The sequence below is a fragment of the Oculina patagonica genome, chromosome 2 (genome assembly GCF_052425735.1).
Source record: "Oculina patagonica isolate OP01 chromosome 2, crgOcupat, whole genome shotgun sequence".
Taxonomy (NCBI): Eukaryota; Metazoa; Cnidaria; class Anthozoa; order Scleractinia; family Oculinidae; genus Oculina; species Oculina patagonica.
Window position 1 is genome coordinate 8,496,071 of NC_135759.1, and position 11,624 is coordinate 8,507,694.

General features: G+C 37.1%; 1 protein-coding gene across 1 annotated transcript; it reads left to right on the top strand.

Annotated features, from left to right (window-relative positions):
- The first annotated feature begins 4,744 nt into the window (after positions 1 to 4,744).
- Positions 4,745 to 10,002, top strand: LOC144642137 (uncharacterized). Its single transcript, XM_078501128.1, has 2 exons — positions 4,745 to 4,827; positions 9,211 to 10,002. Exons 1-2 carry the CDS (start codon positions 4,745 to 4,747, stop codon positions 9,872 to 9,874), a joined length of 747 nt encoding a protein of 248 aa, XP_078357254.1. The 3' UTR covers positions 9,875 to 10,002.
- The last annotated feature ends 1,622 nt before the right edge of the window (positions 10,003 to 11,624 follow it).

The following is an 11,624-nucleotide window of genomic DNA, read 5'->3' on the forward strand; positions in this document are numbered from 1 at the left end:
TCCTATTCAGTGAGGAGTAGAAATACTCCTGCTCTCTTAATGCCACGGAAACACAGGGATATCGATAAGCTTCGGCCTGATGGCCACTCGGCACGACGCAGACTTTACCTTTAACTACCTACCTTTCTGTGACCAAAGTACTATTCTCATCATCGTACTATTAGCTACAAAGTTCCTCTTCAGCGACACGGAAAGGTCAGCGATAACATTAGTAAACTGAAAGCCGTCCCATATTCAACAACACAGCTATTTCTTTAAATCAAAACAAGTCTTCAAAAAATAAAAGACCGAAAACATCCTAGCAATGAGTTACACAAACATGCGTTTTTACCGATTCCAATTAGGAGAATACTGTCAGACCGACTTGCATTTTGACGATCCTGCTTTTGTTTTCATTTATAATAGCCTTCCCCTCTGTAAGAAGAGTAGAACATCCGTTTAATGGAAAGGTAACTTTGTCGTTCTTAATCAATGTAGGAAAGGAGAAAATTGTTCAGCTAAGAGACAGAAAAAAAGGAAATGAACTGTGAATGTTTCAGTATTAATAATATACATTAAAAAATTTCTCGAACCTTATTGGCTTAGAGAACTGCAGTTTTTAGTAAATTCGATGCAGAAATGAGGGAATTCAGTGCAGAAATGAGGAAATACAGTGCAGAAAAGAGAAACAAACGCAGCATCCTAATTGGTTAATGAACAAAGGCAGCCACATGTACACGTGGCCAATCAAACGCTTCCACGCGATCTGAATGGCGCGAAGTTTGGATCTGCTTCGAGATACGAGTAAAAAAATGGCTGGCGTTTTGAGAACAGTAGAGGACCTGCAGACAGCTCTAAAAATCATAACACTGAAAAGCACTGGTTTTTGGTTCTCGTTATATCTGGTTTCTTTACAATGAAATTGCCGACGAAATCCAAGCTACAAGCCGACTATATTAAAGCTTCACGCTTTGCTTGAACAAATTTATTTACGCCGGCAGATTCGCCGAATTCAAAAACAACAAACACATTGGCGAAGATTATGGACCAGATAGCCTCAAAGTTATGCTAACATCGCTTGAAAGACACTGCACTTCGAGAACAGAACTTATAGCATTTTTATTGTACGAGAAAGAGAACTGTTTCATCTAAGGAAGTGTTGAAATGAAAAGCGAAACAGCTTTCGAGTTGAAAGCGCTCAAGCAAAGCTCGACAGATAGAAGTAGGAGAAAATCTCTGGAAGAGGTAAAACCCAGGATCTTTTATTCAGACAATTTGTTTGACTGTTTAGCCAGATTTCCCTGCTAAAAATCTTTTAAAACATTGAGAAACCTGTGCGTTATTAAGGCTTTGACCCTGTCTTGAATGAACGCGTGATGATATTTGCCGAGTTTGAATAAGCTTAAATTGTTTTTTTGTACGAGATTCGCGCATGTTATTGTTAGCCTTTGAAAAATTTACTCGTGCTTATTTATCCCAAATTGCACGAGAAAAATCATGTGATTATCTATACAAATTATAAGGACGAAGAGTAAATGGATTTTAAGATAGCCATATATGAAGTGCTTGGATTACTGTGCAGGACATGTGGCCCAATTTCCCCGAATCCCGACTAAGTTGATATTTCGGTTTTCTTTCAAGCTTGAACTCGCGACCCTGCTTGAGTCTGGTCTCTTCTTATGTAAACAAACCTGAACATCCGTTCTAGTGGAAGTTAGCTTTCCGTTCCTTCAGCAATGTAGGTACAGTACATTGTTCAGTTCAGAGACAGAAAGAAGAAAGTGAACTGTCAATAATTCAGTATTACAGGACGTAATCGAGACCAGTTTTCACTGTAGGCACATTAAATGCATCTTTATGGAGAAGGAGAAAAGGAGATCACTACCCTGCTTCAGCAATCCAGGATGAACTGAACTTGTCGACTAACAGTTTTCTGCTTTGTTAACAAAGTAAACGTGCTCTTCAGCAGAATGTGCTTCAGGCATTTCCTACAACAATACAGGAAAGGGAAACATTCTCAGAAGACAGAAAGAAGGAAGTAGGAAAGGCATCTAATCCAACTCAGTTTTTGTTTATTCAGTATACCCTTATACTGCACAAAAAGTCCTCACACAATTACAGACTACTGAAAAACATCCAACCAGTCAGTTATACACAAAATGTTTTCACTGTTTTCGAGTTTCATTTAAAGTACCGTCTCACAGTCGGTCCAAAAATAGCGTATCTGTTTAGATATCTGTAAGGAAATATATCTACTGTCGAATAAGCGATAAAGGAACAAAATGTCAATCAGTTCATATCGGCAATGAAACAAGGAAGAAGAATTTTCGAAGAATCAAATATTCCAGACTGTCTCATTATCTCTTATATATTAGTAGTTAGGGATTGTTCAGATTAAATTTAAACCGATCAATATTTTTTTTTCGTACTCCTTTGCGACCTCTGTAGACTTCCTCTTTTGCTGTTTAGAACAAAAGAGCACAACAGGAACAAAATTTCAATCACCGATGCATTTTTTTAACATCATCGTTTTAACGTAACTACAAAGTTCCTCTTCAGCTACACCGGAAGACGAGTAATTATATAAGTAAACTAACACAAAAACACATAACATAACAGCCATTTCTAGTTAAACAATTGACCAGGATAAACACCTTAAATATCTCTCAAGTCTGTCCAGCACATAAAGAAACCCTCAATAGTATCACCAGGTCACAAGGACTAGCTAAATGGTACGTACTAGTTAGTGCAACATATATACGAGTGTTTCTGTTGTCATCTTTTGTCATCGATACTCATTTCTCGTATGTATGTTTCCTACAGGATCGCAAGGCTGCCACATTTCTTCTATTTTTTTTTTTTCAAAATTTGGAAGAAAGCTTATGGGGGGGGGGGTTGGTGGCATCCACCCAAACCCCCCGCCCCCCACACCCTTGTACGTCCGAGGGTTAACATTGCTAACTGTGGTTTAATCGATCAATATACATTGCAAATATGATTTAAAAGTCATTTATTTAACCAGTACTTGACTATTGCGACACGGTACGGAAGTACTATGGGAAGATGAATTCTGATCTAATATTTTCAAAACCATCACCGAAAGGCAAAAAACTACATCGAGTCTCATTAATAAGCCTTAGTCTTATTCTCGTTATTGGACTGGAACTAACTTGCAATGGAGGCTAATGCGGGTAATCTTTTCAAATGCAAATGACATGGAGCTGTTTTTAATGATATTCCCCCGCATGAGCCTCCATTGCAAGCTAGTTCCAGTCCAATGCCGAGAATACGAATAAGGCCTATTAGCAATCAAGTTTTTGTCAGTCAGTTTATTTCAGTCATGGTGAGTAATTTTGTTTTTATTTTTTTCTTGCAGTGACTAAATTCGTAGTTTGTGAAAAGTTTAACTACTTTAAATTCGTCCAGAGCTGTATGAATGCCGAGTGGGATATTCAGTGCAGACTTCCGCCAGTTAAATGTGTTATGAATCGACTTCGTTTGAACTGGGACTGCCGCCAGCCTCAATACCCAGTTTGTTGTGACTATGTATGCCCATAAACACTTCTTGCACTGACCTGCATTTCCCCTTTAACAGACTACTATAATCATAACTATTAATCAAAATGCAATATTTAATGTTAAACTTTGACTAAATGGTCTCAAAGGAAGAAATTTAAAATCGATATCATAGAAAACGCTGTTCTAGTACGTAAACATCAAGATATAATGTTACCAAACACTTTGTGTGATTATCCAGTGTTACCCATTAGAAAGAAATTGAAACCTGCATTGACTGCAGGATTAGGCCGTAAGATTGTTCTACGTAATATTAATTTTCTGTAATAAATGTCATTTTGCGTGAATTCGGAATGTTTATTTATGTCAAATCGCGCTTGGTCTTCACTCTAGAAGTTCAAATAGTTTTTGCGTCCTACACTATCAGCGCAGTATACTCTCAAGCCCAGCTTACCATTTTGATAAACATCGTGACCTTTAAGGAAGCTAAGCGGATGGGTCTAAGTTTAAGGATTACAGAATTTTAACTAAAGTAAATGGTTTGAACCCAGGAGTATCAGTAGGTCGTAAAGTGTGATCGACCGGTTGAGAGTAGTTCTGAGAAGAACTGTTGTTGGTGACTGACGTTTCGACAACCTGAGCGGAAGTCATCTTCAGAGTCAAAGTTTACTCCTAGGATAGAGAGATAGATAGATAGTTTATTCATATTTTTACATGACAGTAAAAAACTGAATTGCGTAAAAATTTACAAAGATATAAATTATTAAAAATACAACTATTAAATTATATTACAAAATATTAAAAATTGGCCATAGAAGGAAAAAAACTATATTTTTAAATATAGTTTTTTTCCTTATATCGTTTTAAAAAACGATTGGTTCGAGCATTATATGCTTGAAAATGACATTGGCTTCTTAAGTTATACGTATTTACATTTTCCTGTGGTAAGAACTTATGTAATTTATGGCTACTATCGAGCATGATCTTATTGAAGAGTTTCTTGCACAGGATAGAACGTCGTTCCTTTAGGGAGCTTAGATTACAACATGAAAGGTTATCCTGATATGATGCGTGTGGATCGATAATAAATAGCGCGCGTTTCTGTACACGTTCTATATCGTCGCTTAGGTAAGCGGGAAGGCTATGGTGAAAATCCGGCGCGCAATACTCTAGAACTGGTCTTATGCATGTACAATAGAAGTTAAGAATGACGTCCTTTTTTGAGACACCGGCTCTTTTTAGTAATTAGATGAAATATAGTGTTTTGGCTACTGGAAACTTTAGCGGCATCGCTCATGACAAAGACACGCAAAATCTTAGGCAGATAATAAGGTATGTTGGACAATATAAGCTGACGATATGTCTATTATTTGTGGTCCCAGCACTGTTTTACGGCTCATACTATTTATTCAGGTTTTATTGTATTGGTTTTCCTGGTTTATATCTGTGTTTAATATTTTGGTTCACGTGCGATGATGATGATGATGATGATGATTACTAAATGAAAGAAGAGTGAGTTTATTCTTGATAAAGAGATAATCGTTATTGTTCAGTCTATGATACATGTTTCCAGGTTCTAAAATGGCGGACGCGCGGAAAAGAACTGGTACTGAAGCATGAAAACGAGGCGTTTTAGGATAAACAACTTTCGTGTTACAAGGGAAAATGTGAAAATTACTTGAGTTTTGAAGCTCTCCTCCGTTAAATGGGGGTATTAGATCGTTTTCAGGTTGATTTCGAGATAACCGAGTTCGAAATAAGTTCGCGGCCAAATATATGTTGTTTTGTTTCGGATTGTAAGCAAAACCCTTTCACATGGCTTGAAATACGGTGGGTCGCACAAGATTTCAAACCTCAGAATTGTCAAGAAAGCTCCAGTATCCAGACGAGTGTACACATTTTCTTAAGGATTTTGGTAAGTCATTGAAAAATAACGAAAATAAACACGCAAAAATGTATTGCCTGTGTACGTTGTGAAAAAATGTGTATCAAGTTTTCTCAAATATAAGGGTTTATTACAAAGAAGAAACATATATAACATACCATTGGAATTCAATACCGGTAGTCTTGGGCTTCGATTCGTCTGTTTAATTTATTATTTGTCAACATTTCAAAGATTTGCCATAGCACAGCAAAGGTATTTTGCGAAGTATAAAAATAATTAAAAAGCGAGAGAATAATAGTAATTAAGCTTAAAATTTGTTGAAAGAAAATGTGACCGGTTGTTACGCCGCAAAATGTAATAATCGCCGCAAAATGTAATACTAACGCATAATGTAATAACAAAGGCCGCAAAATGTAATACTGACGCAAAATGTAATAAAATTGACGCAAAATGTAATAAAGTCGTTAACGCAAAATGTAATAACTTTTTAACGCAAAATGTAATAAATTTTCTAACGCATAATGTAATAACGCAAAATGTAATAACTCTAAAATAACATGTTTGTTTCCTGAATTAGGCGAATTGTACTCAATAATTGACCTCGTGTATTTGCCCCCTCCTAGACCTATTTCTTTCTGGCAGTTACTTTAAATATGAATTTTTTACCCCCGTCAACCCCGCTGTCCTTTTAGATCGGATTTGGGAGGAGATGGAGCCTTGACTCTTAACTGTCAAAAGGTTGGGTCTGTTTTGTACATTAAAATGAAGCAAACCAAACGTGTTTCATTGGAGCTGGTAAAACTGGCCTCTTAGCATCCGAGACAAGTGAAAATAGAAAGGGGCGGTTTAAGAAATACACCCCACAAATCCGTCATATTAGCAAAACAGATACAAGCAAATAGTCGTCCTTGTTGTCAATAGTTCGTCAGTTTTTGTCACCGACAGTCCTATGTAATTAACACTTTCTCATCGAAGAAGGTAAACAAGAAAGTTTAAGTGAATGGTTAATAAGATCCCTGACAACAAGAATAACTTGTCCTCTTCCTTTTCCAGTAAACTTGGGAAATATTAAACACACACTGATTTCATAATATTATCAACTTGAAACTTATTACAATCACCAAAAACTTCCTTTTTCCGACGTTATCTCTTCAGTAAATCCATTTTAAAAACAAAACAGTCAGTGTCCACACAATATTTCAGACCCTGCCAGTAGGCAGTCTAAATCCCATTTTGAATTGATTGTCAAAATTTATTTTTAACCGGGCATAAGGCCGGTTCGTAAAATGCAAGTCTACTTTATACCTCATTCTCCCTGGTTTTTCGGTGTCGTTTTCTGCGTATATTTTGAAGGAAATGGAACGGGTCCATTTGATGTTGTGTAATATCACTAGGGACGGTAGAAGTGAGTTAGACTGCAGGGGAAAAAGCAAGTGAATGCGAATTTTAAGGGGCCAAAAGAGTGAAAAACTAAGTTCAAAATCGGTCATTTTGAACGTAGGACATATTTGACCGGTGGAGACTAGAGGGGTCGTGGACTCTGGGGACGAGAATGGTGAGAAGGCTGAGAAATATCTGTTTTAAAATCCGAATGAAGACGGAAGAAATATTTGAAGGATTAGAGGAAGAATTTTTTGGCAAGAAGAGTTGAAATTAGGCTGTGAACTTGAAATATCGGTGATTGTGGACGAGAGTTGAGGTAAACAAAATGTAACAACGGCGGGGATGTCTTGAAGTGCATTTTGCAGGTTCGTGTGTTTATTGCCATTTTTGGGTTTGTTTTTGGGGAGAATAAAATAAGAAGTATTAGTGAAGTAACAGTACTCAAAGAAATGGTGTTCGGATTGTTTTTAGGCTTCTTAGGGAACATTTGCTACTGGATAAGTTGAGTCATGTGAATTGTTGGCGCAACTCGTAACTTGAAACTTTTGGTCACGGTCACGCAAGATTTGCTGTTAACTAGCGATCACTTGTTTAACATGAACACTGCTTTCTGTTTAGTGTAAAATATTTTTGTGTCGTTGGAGTGCATGTTTTACCCGAAGAAAGGACTGAATAATCACATTGCGAAACCGAAGACCGCTTGGACATGTCCAAGTTATTTAAAATGAAACCACAACGTCGGACCTACGCGATCGCCCGCCTGTAGCTATAAATAATCATTCACCTATTTTAAAAATATTTACGAATACGCTGCGCTCTGTTTGTGTAAACTAGTTTTTGTGTGTTTTCCAAGCGTTTGGCTCGGAGCGAGTGCAAGTCGTACAATTTACTCGGAACGTGCTGAATATTGTTTTCTGGATATTTCCACTTTTTGTTTTGAGTTTATTTTGGGAATCGAAACGAAAATTGCAAGCCCAGCAAGAATGTGTCAAGACACGGCCGTGACACGTCTTCGCGCCAGGGAAATTACCTGCTAAAACATGCAGTCAGGTATAACTGTGTTTTTCCAGCAAAATAGCAGTTTAACTTCAAGAACTTGGTTTTAACTTCAAGAACTTCTTTAATTTTTACCGGAATCAATTAATACCTTTCAAGCGGTTTGAGTGTGTTTTATTTAAGATTCGGAACAAAATTTATGTTTGCATGCGTAATTCAGCTCACGCACATTCCGTGACTCACGCAAACACGACTTGTGTGTTTCTTAACCCTATTCAGACCGGGGGGCGGGGGGGGGGGGGGGGGGGGGGGGAGTTTGAGGCCCGCGGTGACTTTGAACTCTTATAACTTGTATAACATTTTGACAGGCATGTTTTCCCAAATTTGTAATTTTGCGTGTTTCTGTTAATAAAAATTAACTTTAATGGAATTATTTTTATATTTTTACGGTTTAAAGCACATTTTTATTGATTTTGAGTACTTTGCAGTAATTTTGGGTGGTTTTCTGGCATTTTGGAAAAAAATTGAAATCCAAGATTGCGGCTGTTTTTACATCATGATGTAATTGTCACGTGATGTGACGTCACCATCCCACGTGACATATACCAAAAGAAAGGTATTCGGACATACAATACATCCCATAAGTTTCATTGTGATTGATTAAATATTCTGGAGGTTACATAGGCCCCCTCTGTGTCAGAGAAGGTCAAAAAAGCCCGGTCTGAATAGGGTTAAGTGACTGCTTTTTCAAAGATTTTTTACTGTGCGGTGATGTGCCTTTCTAGCCAAAGAACGGAAAGAAGTGGCGAAACATTAACCGCCCGGTTTTAAACTGCTTGAAGTTTCTTGTTTCATTTTAAACTAGAAACACTCTATTTGTGGTCTGTTTTGTCGAGGAATATCCCGAGTATGCAAGTTGAGTTAGACCGGAGCTTTTCTTAAAGCAAAGGCGGAATGGTACGTCTATAATGCCGAATTCGCATAAAACCAACAAAAAGTTAATGTTACTGAGCTTGGCTAAACAATTTCAAAATATATATAAATTTTAGAGTTATTACATTTTGCGTTATTACATTATGCGTTTGAAAATTTGTTACATTTTGCGTTAAAAAGCTATTACATTTTGCGTTAACAACTTTATTACATTTTGCGTCAATGTTATTACATTTTGCGTTATTATTACATTTTGCGGCGATTGTTATTACATTTTTCGTTAGTATTATATTTTGCGGCGATTATTACATTTTGCGGCGTAACACCGGTCAAGGTTGCTCAAAGTTAAATGTTGACTTGTCAGGTCCCCATTTAAAGCCAGTCTTCGTGCTCTACTAAATCCGCAAGGAGACAGAGTTAGAATTTTTCGTTTGCTTTCACAAAGGTGAAAAGAACATACCTTGACAGCGTCTGGAAAAGAACGTACCTTGACAGAGTTTGAAAATTAGTTTCGATAGTGTACCTGTTAGAAGGAACTCTGACACGGCGCTCGCAGAAGTTAAGAACCTTGAGAGCTGGGCAGCCAACAATAGGATGTCTTTAAATTTGTCAAAAACGTGGGAAATGCTACTGCATAGTAGAACTACTCAGCCTGCTCCTCCTCCAGTGCTTGGGATTGAGCGAAAAGAGTGGCTGAAACTTTTGGGAATTACCTTCCATGAAGATCCTTGTAACTGGGACCTTCATGTTGACAGTTTACTTTCTAGAGCTGCTAGCCGACTATATATTCTTAGGGTATGCAAATATTATGGGTACACTAAAGATCAGCTTAGTAAGCTCTTCGACTCATTAATAATGTCATTATTTCTGTATGGATTAGAAGTGTGGGGCTCCGCCTATCAAGGCAAATATTTAGATCGGATTGACACTTTCTTTCGGCGAGCCTATCGTTTTGGCTATACAAATAAGATCATTTTGATATCTGATGTTATTAAAAATAGGGACAGTGATCTTTTCAACAGAATCACAAGTGACACTGGCCATGTATTATATGACTTGCTCCCACCCAAATGGAACAGAGCTCTTAGAGAAAGGGGCCATGACTTTATACTCCCTAAAGTAAAAACAGAACGTTTCAAACGCACTTTTGTAAATAGATGTCTTTTTAAATTTATTTCTTAAAATCCTTGTAACTGATACATATAATAGGTTCATTTTACTAGTTTAGCTTATTTTAGATTGTTTTTTTTTATTGTAAAGCCACACGTTTGTTGTGACTAGCTTCTTAATAAAGACTTCTACTACTACTACTACTACTACTACTACTATCGTTCCGTGTAAATTTTTATCGGCCAACAATCGTCGAAGCTCCTTTTGGAAAACCAAAAATTTAACTCTGTTTCCCTGCAGATCTACGGTCACTTTCTTCTTGCAACACAGAAACAAGAATTATTACTAGCCTGTAAACCCGTTAAGAATTCCGTAATCTCGAAAACTTGGAAGGAAAACGGTATATTTCCCCGTTTGCCGAACAAAAACTTCAGAACTCGCGTAATTTTCACTTCTCCCTTTGTAACACGAACGTTGTTTATCCTAAAACGCCTCGTTTTCATGCCTGGTACCAGTTCTTTTCCGCGCGTCCGCCATTTGTGAAATCGGTGTATTCGAATGAATTATTTACAGTTTTATTTCCCATTGAGTTATATAATGCATATGCATTGGATTGTATGATGTTATATTGTGGGCTATGTTGCCCTATTTAAACAAAAATGTAAAGTAAAAATCATTAAGTCAGTTTCCATATATATATTTTTTTCGGATATCTACAATCCCGGACAAAACCAGTTCAGACAAACGCATTTCACAGCTTTTTCGTGAATGTCTTGCCTGGCAAGCTTGTGAAAAACATGTCATCCCCTCTCCTCCACTCAATGTTGTTTTATGGGGTTTGCAATTCACCAGGCTTTGTTTTCATAAAACGACAGCATTGACAACATTGAAATAGGGGAGGGGGGATTGTCTCAACCCTTTTGGCCGGGATTGTAGGCTGGAATCTGGCTGCAGAGTTCGTTATTTAAATTTAGAGGAAACTGAAAGTGATTATAGCACAAATTTGTAATCAGTTTACATTTGTTTTATCTGGTTACGAATAATGAGGTTATCTCTGTTAATCTCACCAATCTAGCTGTGACAACTCAACACCATGTGATAAATGCTATCGCCATTTCCATTGATACGCGACTTTAGAAATCAGAACACCAGTAGAAACTTTTCTAATATTTCCGTCAATAAAGTTAAAATGATGTCTGCCATAGTTTTCGCACGAGCGATCACTAATGTGAACTGTTGATAAATAATACCGTTTTGTAGCTAAGGGCCAATTTATATGGAGAAAAGAACAATGAAGGGAGATATTTTCTTCACATAAACCGTCTTTAAATTGTCAAAAAGGGCTTTGCTTCGTTACACCTCAAAACAGCAAAAGGTACAAATCTTTCATGTTCAGCGAGGGGTGAAGAGTGAAGCGACAGTCTAAAGCACTGTCTTCTTTGTGAAGATCTGTAAGCCGTTTAGTTTCATCCGGTTTAAAAATGCAGATGTTAACATCAAAGCACAGGTAGCCAAATTAAGTTTAAGATACGACTAAAAATAAAATAAAAATGATCTGAAATTATTAGAGTTTTATTGTTTTATCAATCGTATATTAAATATTCATGTAAGCTTTATTCTTTGAGTGAATATTAGCATATTGTTAAATTGCTCTAAACCATCAAAGCGAAGCGAAATGTCGCACACTTGAGCTGCCAAAATGCCGAACCGTGTTCGTGAAATGAGCAGTGATTCTCAAAGTTTGTTACTTTTTCCACACAACGTCTCAAATTCAAGACTTTGATAGTCATTCCATAAACACCTACCGAAAAAGTACCCAATG

Coding starts and splice junctions, on each gene's coding strand:
- LOC144642137 (XM_078501128.1), top strand. CDS start 4,745: ATGAAATATAGTGTTTTGGCTACTGGAAACTTTAGCGGCATCGCTCAT. Junction 4,828..9,210: donor AATCTTAGGCAGATAATAAG/GTATGTTGGACA, acceptor TAGTTTCGATAG/TGTACCTGTTAGAAGGAACT.